The sequence below is a fragment of the Condylura cristata genome, unplaced genomic scaffold (genome assembly GCF_000260355.1).
Source record: "Condylura cristata isolate star-nosed mole 26May11 unplaced genomic scaffold, ConCri1.0 scaffold00012, whole genome shotgun sequence".
Classification (NCBI taxonomy): Eukaryota; Metazoa; Chordata; class Mammalia; order Eulipotyphla; family Talpidae; genus Condylura; species Condylura cristata.
In genome coordinates, this window is record NW_004567113.1 from 18,520,062 (window position 1) to 18,539,654 (window position 19,593).

At 35.9% G+C, this 19,593-nt stretch overlaps 1 protein-coding gene across 4 annotated transcripts in view; it reads left to right on the top strand.

Moving 5' to 3' along the window:
• Positions 1-811: 811 nt before the first annotated feature.
• The window catches only part of CDKL2 (cyclin-dependent kinase-like 2 (CDC2-related kinase)), a 33,283-nt gene continuing 14,501 nt past the window's right edge, over positions 812-19,593 (top strand). For 2 of the 4 annotated variants that reach the window (XM_012724263.1, XM_012724260.1), the window contains exons 1-8: positions 812-1,283; positions 1,540-1,670; positions 3,788-3,986; positions 9,673-9,867; positions 14,040-14,218; positions 15,550-15,662; positions 16,959-17,098; positions 19,505-19,593. In XM_012724263.1, the coding sequence (XP_012579717.1) occupies positions 3,819-3,986; positions 9,673-9,867; positions 14,040-14,218; positions 15,550-15,662; positions 16,959-17,098; positions 19,505-19,593 (884 nt within the window). In that variant the 5' untranslated portion in view covers positions 812-1,283; positions 1,540-1,670; positions 3,788-3,818. The remainder of the gene's footprint in view (positions 1,284-1,539; positions 1,671-3,787; positions 3,987-9,672; positions 9,868-14,039; positions 14,219-15,549; positions 15,663-16,958; positions 17,099-19,504) is intronic. The other 2 variants (XM_012724261.1, XM_012724262.1) reach the window with 2 other exon arrangements.

The following is a 19,593-nucleotide window of genomic DNA, read 5'->3' on the forward strand; positions in this document are numbered from 1 at the left end:
CCCCCACACCTCTGGCCTACACACCAGTTCTTATTTGTATCAATACATATATCTTAAAAAAAAAAAAAAAAGGATATTTACGTGCTTGTTTTCAAGTTTCAAACCCAACAAACCTGGATTTTCCACTTTCTGAAAAGTGATCTTCTCCTCATATAATATTCATCAGATTTACTTATAGCTTACAGAGGCAACAAAATGGACCATGGCTTCCTCCATTTCTGTCACTTGATTAAGTGAAGAGTTATTTCTACATTATAATTTACATTTTGGTTGACCCAAGAATTATATATTTCTCCGTACTCAGGTTTCAGGTCTAGTCCTTTGGTGCAGAAGCTCGATATTAAGTAGTTTGAGGTGATCAAGCACTGCTAACCTGCAAAAGTTTATTTACAAACCAAAATGTTTCTTAGTATTTAAGAAGGAATTAATGCCTTTATGTGGGCTTTCTAGGACATTCCCTAACCAGGATGAAGTGTTTTATAGAACGTTTAGTTTTCATGATTTAAAAAGAAAATGACAGGGTACTTAAGAGTTCCTCATTTCCGATCCGTCCCGTCAGTCAGTCGTCATCGGGTAAAGCAGAGCAGAGCATCCTTGATCCAGAACGTGTCTGTGCACCTAGGCTGGCGTCTGCGCTTTAGTGAACAAAACCTGAGCCCATCGCCAGGTGAAGGGGCGGGATGGTTGGCGATAAGCCAATTATAGCTCCTAACAACAGGGGCTGGCCAATCAGAATAAGGGAGGCTTGGCGCACTCGGGGGCGGACCCAGAGGAAGAGGACCCTCCCCCTTGCAGCTTGGTGGCCAACGCCTCTCTCCAGAGCTTGCGGGAGCCAAATAGATTCACCGATTCCAGGGACTGGGCACCTTTCGGTCCGGGAGGCGGTGCCCTCCCACCGCAGGTAATTTCTTTACAAGTCTTGGTCTTTAAGACTTGGTCTTAACAGGTGTTGTGCCTGCCGTGGACGCATTCTGACCTGGGCCTTGTCTCTCTCTGGAGACTTTGTGTCAATGGTTGGGGATAGAGTGAGGTCGTTGCCTTGACAACGACAGCATGCGGCCCTCGATGCTCCAGAGTGTGAGCTTGAGGTGGCCAAGGCCCATCTGCCTCCCTGCCAGCTTCACCTAGGACCCGTGACGGTCCACAGAAGAAATTGATCACAACAGCACTGGAATTGCTAGTCAGCATCTTTTAGACATGCGAGCGAAATGCATTTCACCTCAAATTTACTTACAAGTTGAAACCTTCTGGGTCTTTACACGCTAAAGGATTTTAAAGAAATAGTAAGTACAATACTTTAATAAAAAATTTCAATCATCTCGATCATTTATCTAGAATGATTTCAATCTGTCTTGAACATTTTTTAAATGTATAGTATTATTCTTTAAATTGTTAATAGTAAAGCCAGATGCTTATATGGCACATGTCCCGTAATACCTAGCATTGCCAGACTTCTTTTTAGTTGGTATTACCCTTACTTTCAGTTTATGAGTAACTGTTTCAGGAAACAAGGAGTTTTTAAGCTGTGATGCTCTTAAGGCCTTTGTAGGCAGTGCCACTCGAGAAAGCAGGAATGTTCAATGGGCTGTGACCCAGATGTGCAGAGAATAAGCTGGGAGTAATCATATGGTAGTTTATGATGTGCTTCAGAACATCTAAGATATGCCAAGGTAAGTTTTATTCACTTTGCATTAAAAATTTTGAGGCCACCAATTACAAAAGGGTTAAAATGATCCAGGTTATAGATTCCAGTCATTTTTTTTTGTCCTTGGCATGATTAATCTAAAGTCTAATCCTTAAAACATACTTTGTTAATGGAGGAAGGGGGGACTAAAGGAGGAGTAGATTTACAATGAGTAATTTTTTTTCATAAAAAATAGGTAATAGATGGAAGTGATAATGTCAAATGTATGGAGAAAGTGTGTCAGGAAAACTGCCCTATAAACAGTTTGTAGTAGAACCTACCCTCAAAACTGGCAGTAAATTAATGAAATAATGACAATTAGTCTTGACTGAGGTTTATTATGATTTCCCTCATGAAGATAATCTTTTTCCATACATATATTCATTAAATATCTATCTACATGTAGTAAAACCCTAAACTGCTATATATAGTAAAACCAAACTCTAAATTATTAGGTGTAAAGTGATAAAAATGAATTGTGTACATTGGACCCCATGGTTTGCCAGAGCCAAGAGGATATTTGTTGTGTTCTTGCCATTAATGTATGATTGATAATACGGAGGGGAATAATAAATCACATTTCCAAATTTGGGTAAATTAACTTTAGATTGCCATAGTATACAATAACATGAGACTGTTTTTCTTTCCAAGTTTTATGAATGTTTCTATATTGTCAGATTAAAAATAAAATTCAAGGTTGAATTACATGAGTATAGTTACCAAAAAGACAGTTGTTGTTTTTTTTTCCCCAAAATATTGAGGAGTATGTTGGGATTAAAACTTATTTATTAGTTCATGATTACTTTTAAAGTCTTTGTGGGCAGGTCCTCTTAAAGAAACAGGTATATTCAATGAGCTATGACCCAATTGCACAATTGGTTAGAAAAATAATTTGCAATTGGAATTTAATTTTAATATCATATTTAAGAAGTTTAACTTTGAAGTTGTAGTTTTTAACTTTCCTATTTTATGGCAATCAAACATTATGAATTAACATCAACATGTATTTTTTTTTTAAAGATTTATTTATTTATGCATACAGAACTGGGGTACAGGCCAGAGATGTGGAGGGTGAGAGGCTTCACCAGAGACAGAGTGGGGAGCAGAACAGGCAGATCAATGAAGTACACTGCTGAGGGGAGCAGCGGGCGGGTCAGGAGAGGTCTGCCGCGCCATGTGGTCACCTCCGGGGCAGGCGGGAGTCGAACTCATGCGGAAGCCGTCTTAGATTCTCAGTGCTGTGCTTTAACCCGCTGTGCCACCAGGGAGGGCCTCAACATGTATTTTGATTGAAATTTTTTTTCTATTCCAAAATATGCAATGAATAATTGCTGGATTGTTATCAACCATTACTAAAATAAGAATGATTTTATTAGAATTGTCCTTACCTTGAAAATATCATCTAATGGTAATGGGATGTAAATGATTTCTAAATTCAAAATTCAAATGATCATTTTTATAATGAGTCATTACAAGTATTTTTGAAGCACTGTATTTGGTTGTACTGGTATTTAATTTAGAAAATAGTTTATAAACTGTGATGCCATTGCTGTCATTCTGTAAGTTCAATAGAGGAATTTAATACTATAGGAAAAAAGTTAAGAAAATCATTTATCATAAGTTCTTAGGGTTACTTGGTAAGTGATCACTTATGAGCAAAATTTTTTCCCAATTGAATAGAAAATGCTTAAAGATTTTCAGCTTTGATTTTTAAATATATATAAAAAAATTAACCTTCACTGAAACCAAATTCCTTGAGTGAAAAGGAATTGTGTCTTTCTAAAGTAAGCCATAGTTGTTTTGATTGATAGTCCAATTACCTGAGTTAAAAATATGTTGCATTCCGTTAACATGCCATTTAGTAATTCAAATTTAAAGTTACTAAAACTTCAGTTTGCCTTGTTTATCATGAAATTTGTGCAAATATCTTGAAAACACAGCTTAGATGTGAAAACAAGTAGAAATTGTGAACAAGCACAGGAGAGATAAAATACAGAGATTGCTCAAATGTGGAAAACAAGTGGAAGTTAATTTGGGGGGAGAAGTGTGGAGGAAATTAACATACTAGGCATTATTAACTAAAATTAATTATGGTTTCCACAGCAAGAAAAATTCCTACTGGTCTTAAATTAAAATGGAAAAGTATGAGAACCTAGGATTGGTTGGAGAAGGAAGCTATGGAATGGTGATGAAATGTAGGAATAAAGACAGTGGAAGAATTGTGGCCATCAAGAAGTTTTTAGAAAGCGATGATGACAAAATGGTTAAAAAAATTGCTATGCGAGAAATCAGGTTACTAAAGGTGAGTAAAGGCATATATGTATGCTTCAATCAAATATCGAAAAGATTTCATTATTCAAAAAATACTGTGGTTTTATATTTGTTTAATTTTCATGACAAGTATAAATTTTGTGAGGGAAATAAAAATTGACTATATATACAAATTTACTTATCTCATGAATACAAACAAGAGTTTTAAAGTGTTTATTACTTTTCTTTGTATCTATTTGCTTGCCTTTCTATAATCTGTGTCTGGAGTTCTAAAGACCGTCCCCACTTTTCATGATTTGCTGAGCAATCAACGCTCAACCTATGAAAGTTTATACAATAAAATCAGTAAAGGGAAAAGACACATGGTGTGAATTCCAAGGGAAACCTGGTACAGTTTTCCAAGAATCCTCTTCCAATAGAGTCACATAGGATACAATTATTACTTCCAGCAACAAGTTTTGACAATTCACGTAATATTGTGTACCAATGAAATTCATTAGACACTCAGTATCCAAGGTTTTTACTGGAAGCTGGTCATATAAGCACCCTCTGCCTGGCTTGTCCTGAATCTAGACTCCAAAAAGGATTGTAGGTAGTGAGCAGAAAAGTAATATTTGCAAAGTGAGTCATTCTGTCAGTTCTGGAAATGAAGAGCAGCTCCTGAAATCCACATTCCCAGGTGCCTATGTAAGGATAGCAGTCTTAGGCCTGCAGGGTTGACATTCTTGACTCTTCATTCACTTTAAGAAATATTAGTTTTCCTTACTCTAAGTGGATGGACTTATTTTGCAATTCTCTTTTCTAATCTGTTGAGATAGATAAATCTTTAATTTTCAGGCCCCCTTCTACCACATTACATAATTTCTTTTATTAATTATGGAAAATTCTTGCTTGTTACCTTTCAAATTTTATTTAAATTCATTCTCTTTTCCCTCTATTTGTTGGATTCCATAACAGGTATTAAATCTTCTCACTAAATTCTTCTCTTACATTTTTCTTGCCATCATTCTCTCTGTATGCTGTTTGGTTTCTTCTGACCAACCATGTAGTTCATTAATTTTCTTCTTGATATGTCACTAAAGTTGATAGGTAATTACATTCAGTACAATCAAAATATTTTATTTTTGCTCTCTTTCATTTTCTCTATTAAAAGGTCATTTGTCACAAAAACACTGATTCAAAAGGACACCTGAACCCCCATGTTTATTGCTGTTTTATTTACAATAGGAAAGACATAGAATCAAGCCAAATGCTGAAAAGTAGATGACTGGATTAAAATGATGTAGTACATATATGCAATGGAATATTACTCAGCAATCAAAAAAGATGAACACATGCCTTTTGCAGCAACATGGATGGAGCTGGGAAAGATCATGCTTAGTGAAATAAGCCAGAAAGAAAAGGAAAAATACCAGATGGTATTCTCTCATAGCAGGATATAATGGAACATGCGAGAAAATAATGATAATGGTGAACAGCTATATAACAGAGACATTTTACGGAGGTGCAGTGGGGAATGGGATCAAAAATGGGGGAGAAGTGCACTGGACTATGGTGATAGCACACGGGTGAATTGGTGTTCAGAAGCCCACTGGGGTTACAACTGAGATGGAAAAAAGCAGAAAATGATGTAAAAAAAAAACTATTATTTAAAATAATAATAAAAAAGGTCATTTGTCAGACATTCCATAGTATGTTTATTTTTCTTCTGGATACTTTTTAAGATTTTTTTCCTTTAAACTTGTTTTTCAGCAGTTTTATAATAATGTGCCAATTGAATTTTTCTTGCTTTGATTATATGGCTCTTGTGCCTGTAAAATAATGTCATTTTTTAATTGTGGAAAATACTGAGCAATTATTGTTCTATGTTGCCACCATTCCATTCTCTTTATCATTTAAGAATTCAGTTTCATATATTAGATTTTTTCCACCTGTCTTCTGTATACTTTTCTGTGTTTTTTATCCTTTTGTTTTTTCCTTCACTCATTCTAGATATTTTCTTCTGACCCACCCTCCAACTCAGTAATCGTGTTTAAGCTTTATCTGATTTTCTATTAAAAATTCAACCACTGCTTTATTAATCAGTGATGTATTTTTCAAAGTTCATATTTCCATATTTTTTTCATGTAGTTTCCAGTGTATTGCCAAATCTTTTCTGATTTCTTGAATACTTAAAGTACAGACTTTTCTTTTACTGATTAAACTTTTTTTCTTGCATTGTTGTTCATTTTGTACCATATTTGATTTCTTTCTTCAAGTGTAGTCTCCATAAATCTCCCTTGAGATTTATGTGTGAACCATCACCATAGTCCCTTGTGTTCTCCCTCCCCTGTTCTGGCCCCTTAGGGAGGCTCCTCATAATAATATATCCTTTTGATCCATTCATCTAATTGTAGGCTGTTCTAAAGTCTGTATCCAGCAACTATTATCATGATCTTCCATGTATTTATTTCTGCTTTCTAGGATTTTGTTTCTCTTCATTTTCTTCTTGATATGCCTGAATTGAATTTTATAAAAATCACATGTATAGTTTGAGTCCATGGATATTTATATTCCCTCTAAAAGGAGTTTTGAAGTTTTGTATGTTTCTGGTGAGGCTCTCTCTCTCTTTTTTTTTTTTAAGGATATATTTTATTTATGCATTGAAGAACTGGGGGATAGGCCAGAGATGCCAGGGTCAGAAGATTCACCAGAGACAATATGGGGAGCAGAACAGGTGGATCTACTGAAGTACACTGCTGAGGGGGGAGCACCAGAGGAGAGATGTGCTGGGCAATATGTGGGTTAACTCCCTGGCCTCAACTGAACTGAAGCCACTATCACACAGCCATAGCGCTGAGACTAAACACCTCACCACCAGGGAAATTCCTTTCTGTGAGGCTCTTGAGGAGACTCTTATACTTCAGGAAACCTGGTTACAGTGACAATTTTATATCACAGTAATCCAATTTGAGGGATTTATTTAATGCAAATTTAAACTGCAGTCCCTGAGAGAATCTACTTGTCATGATACTCCTTATTCTCTCTGTCGTCTCTCCAAGTAGTGGCTTTGTATATTTTGCCTAGACTTTCCTGCTTGTACTAAGTGTGAAAGTTGTCATAGTGTACCTATTTTATTGTTGTGACTAGGCAAGGAAAAAAGGGAAATTATCACTTTTTTTTTTAGGGATTTATTTATTTATGCACACAAGAAATAGGGTACAGGCCAGGGTGCAGAGGGTGGGGCAGGGTGAGAGGATTCTTCAGACAGAGTGGGGAACAGAACATGCTAATTGACTGAAGTGCACTGCTGAGTGGAACCACAGGCATGACAGGAGAGGTTTGCCGTGCCATGTGGGTCACCTCCCTGTCCAGGGGATCAAATTTGTACTGCAGTGGCTGTGGAGAGCTTCCTAGTGCTGCACTTTAGCCCCTTGCACCACTGGGGAGACTCCCAAAAGAGAAATTCTTAAATTTTCTGTTCTAGACTTTTTACTTTGGTCCAAATATGCTGTATTACTTTTTATGGTTTGGAATTCTTTCAGTTTTGATGTGTTCGGGTTTTGTTTTTTTTTTTTAAGAAAAAAAATGGTAGTTTTTTATAGTAGCATAAAAATTACAGTAGTTTATATTTGCTAATTCCAATACTGATCTCATTTTGCATCTGTTTTAGTGCCTTTATTTTCTGTTGTTTTTTTTTTTTTCTTGTGGGGCCTCATTTCTTTGCATGCCTGGTTAGTTATCTTTGATTTTTGTTGGACATTATTGTTGAAACATTTCTCTGTCACTTTTGCCATCTAGTTTGAGCATAGGCTTTGTTGGTAGAAGACACAGAGGGATACTGTAGATCCTTGGTGTGAGAAGAAGCTTCCCTCTGGTTCTGCTTTGGGGTAAGGTAGGTAGAGACAGAGGTTAGTAGATCACTATAGGAGAGATCTGGTAGTCCACATAGGACCTTTCATGGACCAGCTCAGGCCTCCCTCAGTTTCGGCAAGTTTCTATTCCCCATGATAATCACTCTACAAACCTGTAGCTCCTGTGCTCTGGCAAGTTTCTTCACCACTGGCAGTCTGTACATGGGTGTGGCAGCCACACCCTCTCCAATGAAGTACTAATCTCAGCCTTGATGGTCGTTTGGAGGGCCTTTTACATTTTTAAGTCATTCCTATGCTCTGTCCCTTAGGCCTAAAGGTAGTAGCTACTCTGTATTTACTATTTTTTTTTAAGATTTATTTTCGCATACAAGAACTGGGGTGTAGGCCAGAGGTACAGTGGTGAGAGGATTCACCAAAGACAGAGTGGGGAGCCGAACAGGCAGGTTGTCTGAAACACACTGCTGAGGGGAGACAGGCGAGGTCTGCTATGCCAAGTTAGCAAATGCTCTGAGTATAATACCTAGAATATAGTAAATTCTATGTATTGGTTACTATGATTTATAATCTTATGCTATTTATTACTCCTTTAAAATCTTCTTCTTTATAGTCTCTGATTTTTTTTTCAGATTGGTTGTTTAGTAATTTGGAAAAAATTTATTTTGTACTTTTCATTACCTTTTATCGATATACTGAATCCTTTACAATGCAATCACCATACCTCTATTTCCCTCTCTTATTGACCATTTGATTTTAAAAGCTATCTAACTAATTTAGTGGTTACCATTAAATCTATAAATATAACTAGACCTTATAATTAAAACTTGAGATAAAAAATACAACTTTTATCCATTGACAAGGAAATCTGCATATATACACTATTATTTTGCTTACATCTTCTTTTTGTCCTATGCTCATTAGTACTATTATCTGTATATATTTGGGCTTTCAATATTCACCTTTTTTGTGACCAGGTTACCCACATTTATACGACTTAGTCTTGCACTAATGATTCACTGCTTATGTTCAACATTTCTTCTCTGTGTCTTTTAGTTAAATGACAGCTTTGTTGGGGATAGGTCAAGTTCCTGAATTTTGTTTTCTTTCCTTCAGAATTTTGAAGGCTGTATTCTAGTGGTTACTTTTCCTTTACTTTTCTAATGAGGTTTTATCTGTCATACCTATTTTCTTCTTTCCTATTACAGTGTCTTTCAGTAGAACCTAGATTGATTGCTCTTTGAGTGCTTCTTATTTTCTACACAAAGTCATCCAGCTTTCTCTTGATCAGTTATTGGTAGGAGATTCATTGGGGGACAGATATCGACCTTATTCTTGGCTAACAGAAATTCACCATGGCTCCCAGTAATGTTGCTTAAATACTAGCCAGCGTGTGGGATTGAGTTTTATTAACTTTAATTTCCCTGAAATTTATAGTTGCATGTTTGTTCGTCATGAATTGTTTTGCCTTCCATTCTGCCTCACAGCTTGCTTCCCGCAAATGTATTTTCATGTGATTTATTCCCTGCTGTTTTCTGGTGCCATTCAGTTCTAGGAATGCTTTCACTGATAACTCATGAATCTTGTTCCCAGTATTATATCAAAGAGTCATAGACCTCACTTGCTTTTATCAAAGATGGAACAACATTTCTTTTTCCATTGACTTTGTGTTCTCTGAAAAGGGAATGGAGCAATATGGTCTTTTGGCTATAATTTAAAAACCAGAATATATTTTCACAATATGTACATACTATATATTTTTATTTATGTTGCTCTCACTAAGAACTACTTTCGGATGTGACTAATTACTAGTAAATTTAATCTTAATAATACTTTTTTTTTATGTGTGTGTGTTTTCTTTAATAACAGCAACTAAGACATGAAAATCTGGTCAATTTGTTGGAAGTATGTAAGAAAAAAAAACGATGGTACCTAGTCTTTGAATTTGTTGATCATACAATTCTTGATGACTTGGAACTCTTTCCAAATGGACTAGATTACCAACTAGTTCAAAAGTACTTGTTTCAGATTATTAATGGAATTGGATTTTGTCACAGTCACAATGTAAGTATTTAGTTTTAATTTAATTAATTACTTGATATTTTTTTTACCTATTTCCTTTTAAGTTATATATATATATATATATATATATATATTCCTGAAAAACATTGGTTTATTGCACTGTATGGTTTGGGGATGTGGGTGCGCACCTCTTCAGATATATGTTATCATACCACACCTACCACTAAAACCACTATTTCATTTTTTTTAAAGATTTTATTTATATTTATTTATGCATACAGAATTGGGGTACAGGCCAGAGGTGCAGGGGTGGAGAGAGGATTCACCAGAGACAGTGGGGTACAGAACAGACCGACTGAGGAAGTACACTGCTGAGGGGAGCAGTGGGCGGGTCAGGAGAGGTCTGCCCACCATGTGGATCACCTCCGGGGTGGGCAGGAATCGAACTCGTGCTGAAGTGGCTTTAGCTTCTTTGTGCTGTGATTTAACCTGCTGTGCCACCAGGTAGGGTATGTTTTTAAATCACTGCTTCATCTTTTAAAATCACTGTCTAGTATTCCATTGAGTATGTATTCCACAATTTCTTTTTCCATTCATCTATTGTAGGGCACTTAGGCTTTTCCCATCACTTGGTATTTGTGAATAAATCTTTATTTGTACATAAATCTTTATGTATTAGAGTTTTTACTTTTTAAAAAATATTTATGCATATAGAACTAGGGTATAGGCCAGCGGTGCAGGGGCAGTGAGAGGATCTGCCAGAGACTGAGTGGGGAGCAGAACAGGTCGGTTGAGTGAAATTTATTACTTTCAATTTCTGCACTTGTTTTTGGACTATTTAAGTTGTCTTTTCATCCCAATTCAGTGTTGGAAGATTGCATGAAATGATGCAGACTCATAAATTGATTTTAATAAAACTAATAGTAAGGGAGTTTTATTGGTGGCACAGGGGTTAAGTCTCAGTGCTGAGTTCGACCCCAGGCAGAGAGCTAACCCACATATGATGCAGCAGACCTCTCCTGTCTTACCCTGCTGCCCTTAGCAGTGTATTTCAGTAGATCTGCCTGTCCTGCTCCCCACTCTACCTGTGGTAACTCCTCTCACCCCCTGTACCTCTGGCTGACACCTCAGTTCTTGTATGTATAAGTAAATAAAAATAAATCTTTAAAAATAAATCAATTTAGAATTAAAACAAACAAACAAAAAACCCCTAAATACTGAGACCATATCTCTTTCTTAGGACTGAGTCATAATTTTCATGCTCAGGAGACTAATTGTTTAGTCAGTTAGTTCCAGAGATAAAATACATGAAGTATAATTATAATGTTGGTTAGACAGGAATCAAACCATTACGGTGTTAGTGAATCAAGTGGAATCAATCTGTGAAGACTAATTCGTCTTCCTCATAAGAAGGATGATAGCTTTCCAATGGGCCTTTGATATTTGAAGTTAGATGAGTCAGCTCCCTGCATTCATCTCCACACTAAGGATAGGCTTGCCAGTGGAACTTGTATACAAAAAACCTTGGCACTCCCTTTTGAATTATTTGGATCAGTTCTGCCTACACTGCCTTCTGTGTTTCTGTTTTTTATACGTTCATGACTAATCAATTCATATTTAATAACACATTTCATGTCATACTAACAATTCGGCAATTTAGTAATTAAGTCTTACTGGCATGAGTGCTATTCTCTCTGTAAAGCAGAAGGTGTTAATATCCAGTAGTTTCATGGATTAACTTCACAGGGCTCATGTATCACTTTAAACTGTGTAAAATGTAGTGTTTATGGGGCGAGACCTGATTTTACTCTAATTTATGACCACTTACCTCCAGCAAGCTCTAGTCTAGCTCAGTGTACTTTTTTATTGTCCATTTACTCAAACTCTTCTAGATCATGATTTCATACCCTTAGTCCTTAAACCTACAATATCTTTTTCCCAAAAGCTCACTTTTAACCCTCTATTAAACAGAGATAATAATAAAACTTATCTCATAGGGTTATTATAAGGATAAAATTAAGACTTAGAAAAAACATAGGATGCAAACATGCATCACATATACAAATGCATACATAATAAATGTCTCACTTTAAGAAATTTAAGTTATTTAGTTTTAAATGCATTATTCAAGTAATTGAATACTAGAATTAAAAATAGAATTTTTAAAGGAAAAAAGCTAACTAAGCCATTCCTGGATCGTAGACATACAGAACTTTGAATAATAAATGGATACTGTTTTAAGGTGCAAGATTTGTTGTAATTGTGTGTTTTTTTTTTATTACAAAGTTTATTTTTACATCATTTTGCACATTTTTTTTTTCCATCTCGACTGTAATCCCCGCGGGTTTCCCATCACCAAATCACCCCTGTGCCACCACCATAGTCCCGTGTAATTGTGTTTTTTTCGAAATTAGTATTTTAATCCTTTCATGAGCTGAGTCAAGAAAATATGTTTAAAAGCAAATTACATTTACTATCAATTAATTTGACCAATTAATACAGGGTATTATGAGGTATTTGTAGACACTTAAGTAACTTTTTTACTGAAATTATTAGGTATGATCGTTTACTTAGGATGTGACATTATGGAAGACATATCAGAAACTATTGTTTTCACAAAATTTTCCTTGATCACTCAAATCTGCAATGACTTTGTTTTTCTTAGGTTCTTTTGTTGTTATCAAGTTCATAGAGCTTTATAGTAGGGAAGGACTATGGCATTTGAAGGAATGAGGAGATAGACCCAGAAAGGTCAAGCTGGCTATGACTGTGCTGAAAGCCTGAGACTAGAACCCTGGTGTCCTAATTCCCATTTCACCTTTTTATGCTCCAGAATAGAGGCTGTGGTGTAGGCCCTGAGTTCTCAGCATGGATGTCTAGGGTGTGATAGAAGCCAATGCGGAATGCTTGGCCATGGCAGATTGTCAGTTAGAAAGCTGTCATTGAAGTAATTCAAAGCATATTTTTAATTTGCAAAATCCATTTTTCTTGTAATAGTTAATTAGGCCTAATAATTTGTTTTGCCTATAGAATTTTTAGAGTTGCCTCTGTTTCAATGACCTGTTTTCTCCTTCCGCAGTGTCTTCTTCAGAAAATGTAACCACTGACCTTGTTTTATTTTAATTGCTTGGTGAATGCCTGCACTTGGGTGCTCAACAGTTTGCCTAAAAACTCACATGGCTTGAACGGAACTATAATTATTCTATCAAAAAATTTTGTAGACCTTTCTCTAAAAGAACTACCATTGTTTTAGATTCACAACTTCAAATAAAATACTTGAAATTATTTCATAAATTCTGTTGATTTTTCATTCATGGTAAACTGCATGTCTTCCATTCTAGTCATTTGAGTACTTTTGCATTGAGTACCTTCCTTTCTTTTCATGAGTACTAGTATATGCCTTTATCACCTCATAGTTATCCCACTGCCCCCTCCCTCAATCTTGTCTCTGTCTGATTTAATTTGTTTATGGCCAACATCTCTATAATCTAGGCCCATGATCTTGATACAAACTCAGCCTTCCCAGGCTGGCAGTTGAGGCACCCCTCTTTCCTAGTATATAACCTCTACTCTAGAGAAAACATTTTTCCAGAATTTCCTGATCTTTTCTCATCTTTGCTCTTTTTTTCTTAATATGTCTGAAAGGGAAAGCTTATTAGAAAAAAATAAAGGAGAAGATACTTGCTAGACATAAGTGGGAAAAGGTCAGCTTGTAGGCACAGGTGGGCTGTCTTGGGACAAGTGCTGCCATCTTTGTTCTTTTGTTCTTCTCGACACATCCACTTAAATTGCCCTTCCCTTTCTGTCTACATTTCTTTGCATCATACTTTGCTTTAAGGACTTTACTTGTAGAATCCACCCATTTCATAAAAATGTCCTTCACTACTTTTTGTCTTCAACAAAAGCCTTACTCTCTTGGTCTTAAGAGCAGTCATTAACAAAATAATCAATTTGGTGTTTAATATATATTCCATCTAGTTCTTTAATTGCTTAAAGAACTGACACTGTTTAATTGTTTTAAAAAATTGAAGCAAAAGTGTTGTCTTCACCAACTAGATCCTAATTTCTTTAAAGCAAGGAACAATTTTATATTTTCTTATTTGTATTCATTATAGAGACCAAAACAATGCTCTGAAAAGGGCAGGTACTCAAAAAAGAATTAACTTACTTAAACTGATGTGTCAATGTATGTCATACTCTGCTCTTTGTCTTAGATCATCCACAGAGACATAAAACCAGAAAATATACTAGTCTCCCAGTCTGGCATTGTTAAACTATGTGATTTTGGATTTGCACGGACCCTGGCAGCTCCTGGGGAGGTTTATACAGATTATGTGGCTACCCGATGGTACAGAGCTCCAGAGCTACTGGTTGGTGACGTCAAGTATGGCAAGTAAGACATCAGTGAGGGGGGGGGGGGGGAAAGGGGTTAAAATCCGGCTGTTTTTTTTTTTTATAACATGGAACATATTTCTAATATAATAAAAGATCCCCCAAACTCTGAAAGGAACTTTATTGAAGTGATATATAAACATTTTTGGTGCTCCTCCCATAAACATTCTTGTGAAACCTTATTTTAAAGGTAGGGAATTCAAGTTGAGTGAGTGGTCTGTTTTATTACAGTGGGTTGGAAATAGATTACTGATCATTCATAAAGAGAGATTAACACATAGATTGGATAAATCTGTTGGAATGAAGTGAGGTGGGGCAGGCAAGTGTAGGAGTAGAACAAGTGAGTAAAACGTTTTTAAAACATAAATTGTCTTCATAAGTGATTTCTTCAAAGAAGGGATTGTAGCCTTAGTATTATTATTATTATTTATATTTAAAGAACAAGTCTATTAGAAAAGAGAGAGGGAAGTAAAGGACTTTGCATAGGTAGAAGTGGACAGGAGAGATGCCCTGAAAGGGACAGGTTTGCTGAGAAGCTAGCATGTTCCCTGGCAGGCAGCCATGAGGCCAGGCCAGAGGCAGGTCAGTGCAGAGAGGTCCTGGCAGGTACAGGTCACTGGCAGTCAGGAGGCTGCTGCCCAACCAAGGGAGAGGGTGGGTATAAAGAAGCACCTGCATAGGCACAGGTGGGCAGGACTGCTCACCTTATTTTTTTTTAATAGAAATCTATTTTCTACAACTACCCTGGCAATTATATATAACTTTATTTATCACTCTGTGTTTTTATTGCCATATATAATATGTGTACAATTCTATGATTTAGCTATAACCTTAAGCAATGTCAAGGTAGTTGTCCCTTGATAAATGATGTCAGCATATTTTTGCATTTTTGTGACTGATTTTCAAGACAATCCTCCTATTAGCTTTCAGTTCTTCTTGTTACTGTATATGTCCTCAATTACTACCTCTTTCTGGCATGCAATTTTTAGTATACCAAAAGATATATTGATTACCCTATTAGAATTATGTGCAAACAAATAATCAATAGGTCTGAATGGAAACTTGAAAGACTAATTTCTAGAATAAAGTACACATAATTATTGTCTTGAATTTTCAGAAGCCTTTTCTTATGGCACATGATTGAAGTTTCTGGAAATCTGACATGTAAACTTGGGAGTTAGTATATTACCTTTCCAGAAGAAAGTCTTTTTATGGGTTATTTAAGTCTTTCTATGCCTGTTCTCAATACCAAGAATTACAATAGTAATATGCAAAACATACAGTTACAGTAGACATTAATATTCAAGATTTTACACCACATTGCTTTTTCAGGGCTGTTGATGTGTGGGCCATAGGCTGTCTGGTAACTGAAATGTTCATGGGGGAACCCCTCTTTCCTGGAGATTCTGATATTGATCAGCTATATCACATTATGATGTGTTTAGGTAAGATGGTACATCTGCATTTTAAATGTTTTCCCCTACAAACAACTTTTTCCGAGCTATAGACTGTTGATATATTAAGATGCTATGTATTTTAAGTGGCAATAGGGTGCAAATAGGAAAATCTTGCATATGAATATGTGTGTATGCATATCTATAGATGACATATTCTGTTAATACTGTTCACTCTTCTCTATGTCCCCACTTCCCCACAATAAGAAGAAAAGAGCAAGCGTTGTATATTTTTTCTGCACTTTTGCTTTCACTTAATCACAAATAGGCTGTAAATGATCACTTATTACCTTTGGTTTAGCCAGCTTTTAGTATACTCCTCCTCACCTTCACAGTAAGAGACAGATTTCCAAGATAGTTTGCTTGCCACAGATTTGACTTTTGTTGTTAGAACCATGGACAGAATTTTAAAGCTAACCTATCAGAGACTCCTTATATTTGTTGAAAAATAAGCTTTATGTTGGGAGGTGGAAGTTTGGAAAATGGACATAATGGAAAAATCACTGAGGATTTAACTATTAAATTAGAAACTCAGGTTTCTTACACAGATTTTTCATATATATATTTCATGCTATATTAGGCACTATAGTTGAGACAAGGATAAAGTGCTCAAATCAGACCTTATATACAAGCATCAAATTGGTTGATAAAAAATTAAATTCTTAGGGACCTCCCTGGTGGTGCAAGTGGTTAAATCTCAGTACTCAAGCTATCACTGGTCATTGTGGCACGAGTTAGATCCCCAGCCAGGGAACTAACCTCCATATAGTTAGGCAGACCAGACCTCTGCTGTCTTACCTGCTGCTCCCCTTAGCTGTGTATTTCAGTAGATCTGCTTATTTGCTCCCCACTCTGTCTTAGGTGAATATTCTCAACCCTTGCACCGCTGACCTACAACCCAGTTCTTATATGCATCATTAAATAAAAATAAATATTAAAAAAATTAAATTCTTAGAAGGGTATGATGGACCCCAGTGGTACAGTGGATTAAAGCACAGCCCTGCAAGCTAGCAGCTGTGGCAGACCTCTCCTGACCGGCCCGCTGCGCCCCTCAGCAGTGTATTTCGTCAGTCAGCCTGTTCTGCTCTCCACTGTGTCTCTGGTGAAGCCTCTCGTCTCCTGTACTCTGGCTGGCTGTACCCCAGTTCTTGAATGCATAAATAAATCTTTAACACACACACACAGTGCCATTGGCTGTGTTCCTTTCGTTTCTCTACTTATTATAATCTTTTTGCCATTTCTATCATGATGTGTAATGACAGATATGTATGCTGCTTGCACTTCCAGGTAATCTAATTCCAAGACATCAGGAATTGTTTTATAAAAATCCTGTGTTTGCTGGAGTAAGGTTGCCTGAAATCAAGGAAACGGAACCTCTTGAGAGACGCTATCCCAAGCTCTCTGAAGTTGCTGTAGATTTAGCAAAGGTAATTATCCATATTCTTTTTTCTTTCTGATAGGGAATTTATATTACGGAGTTGTTTTTCCCTATTTCCGCCTTATCTAGTTGCTCTCTGAGATTAACAGTTTGTGATGATTTTACTTTTTGTTTATTAAGCATTTAAATAACTTGACGAGGGAGGGGAGCCTCAGAACTAAAGACCTAAAATTTTTGTTTTAAGAAACCATGTAGTGTTATTTAACATATTCCAGATGTGAAAGTCTCTAATAAATATGTGTTTATAATATTCAACATTTAAAATGGAAGACCTGTGTAAGTGGGAAAGATAAGAAAAGTAAGACAAAAGTTAAAAAAGAAAGAAAAGTTAAAGTAGAGCACACAGGATCATGACCTTCATGTATTGTTAATAGAGCTTTGCTTAGTCACTGAATTTTCTAAAGTTAATTTACAAATGATCATTATCTCTGCCTAGTGTTTTTTTCTTTTTCATTTTTCTATATTTTTGAAGTGACATTATGCTATAATTTTATGTTTCAAGTGTACATCATTAAAAATCATTGTGAGTATATATTACATCACTGAATTTCACCACTGAAAGTTCAATTGACTTGTGTTTGACTGAGAGTAATAATGGGAAGACTCTTACTGGATCAAATTATCTTTAAAAATGGACCTTGCGGCCCTCCCTGGTGGCGCAGTGGGTTAAAGCACAGCACTAAGAAACTAAAGCCACTTCCGCATGAGTTTGATCCCCGCCTGCCCCGGAGGTGACCACATGGCGTGGCAGACCTCTCCTGACCCGCCCGCTGCTCCCCTCAGCAGTGTACTTCGTCGATCTGCCTGTGCTGCTCCCCGCTCTGTCTCTGGTGACTCCTCTCACCCTCCGCATTTCTGGCCTGTACCCCAGTTCTGTACGAATAAATAAATAAATCTTTAAAAAAAAAAATGGACCTTGCCTTCCCAATATAATTAGGGTTGTCTTAAAGAATGTATTAAGTAAGTATTAAATAAGGTGCAGGGGTGGTGAGAGGATTCACCAGAGACAGATCAGGGAGCAGAACAGGCAGGTTGAAGAAGTATATTGTTGAGGGGAGCAGTGGGCAAGACAGGAAAGGTCTGCAGCACCATGCGGGTCAGCTGCAGGCTGGGGATCAAACTTGCACCACCAGGGAGGGCCCTAACTAGGTATTTCTAAAACACAGGATCACATTATATTTATTTAAGTATTTATTTTGCTTTTTTAATTCTTCAAAAATCATTTTAAAATTTAGTAGACTTACAACTAATTGTAACAGTTCTCAGAATACATTCTACTTTCGTCATAATCTTCTAATAGAAACAAATATTACTTACTGACACAGCTTTATGATATGTCTGTAGAAAGATTTAAAGGGAATATATGTAAAACTATTGTCTACCTTATATCTCTTTTAATTGACTCATATAACTTAAAACAATTTATTATAGAAAATTTCAAACAGAATAGTAATATAAGGACTCCTAACATAGTCATCTAGCTTCAACAGTTAGCAACTTTTTGATCATTTTCTTTAATCTATTCACACCCTTCTCAATTTTTTGTTTTGGGAGGGGGGGGAAGACATTTTGAAACCAATCCTAGATATATTATTTCATTTATATTTATTTATTTATTCATATATTTATTTATTTATCATTTATGTATTATTTATTAATTGAACACATTTTCTTATTCATTAAAGATACATATCATATTACTTCTATTTTTACTGCCATTGATTATTCCAGTGAATGAGAACAAGATCTACATTACCATAAAATCATCTGTATAAAATATCTAGCACAATAATAAGCAAAGAATAGGTCTCGTCCCTTTCTACATAGATTTGAAATTTTAAAAATTCACAGTAATTCCTTAATACGACAAAACATCCGTGTCCAAAATTTCATTGATGTTTTTTCATATTTTCAAAGTTTGAGTTAGGGTCTACATTATTTCTATTGGTCTCAATTGGTTGATTTGTCTTTTTAAAGACTTTTAATTTGTAAACTTCTCCTGATCACTTTCCTTTTTGTTTAAACCTTGACATTTATTTGTTGAGAAAGTAGGTTGTTTGTCCCTTAGAATTTCCCATGTAATTTAATTTACTGTATTCCTCTATGTTCTATATTTTTATAAACTGATAGTATAACTAGTGCTTGATGAGAATCAGGTGTTTTTGTGGCAAGATTGCTTCATCAGAGGTTTCTGTATTTCTGTCTAGAACCCCTGAATATAACGGTCTTTCATTTTGTGATATTGAAAACCATTGGTGGTCATTGCCAGGGTTTTGCTTTATTCTTTGTCATTGAATATAGAAGTTTAGATTTCATTGACTAGATAGAGTTGTCTATATTTAGAAATGTAAATAGTTATTTTTGATATGGACTAATATATTCCTTGTTTTTCTAGAAATGCTTACATGTTGATCCTGACAAAAGGCCCTTCTGTGCTGAGCTCCTTCATCATGATTTCTTTCAGATGGATGGATTTGCTGAGAG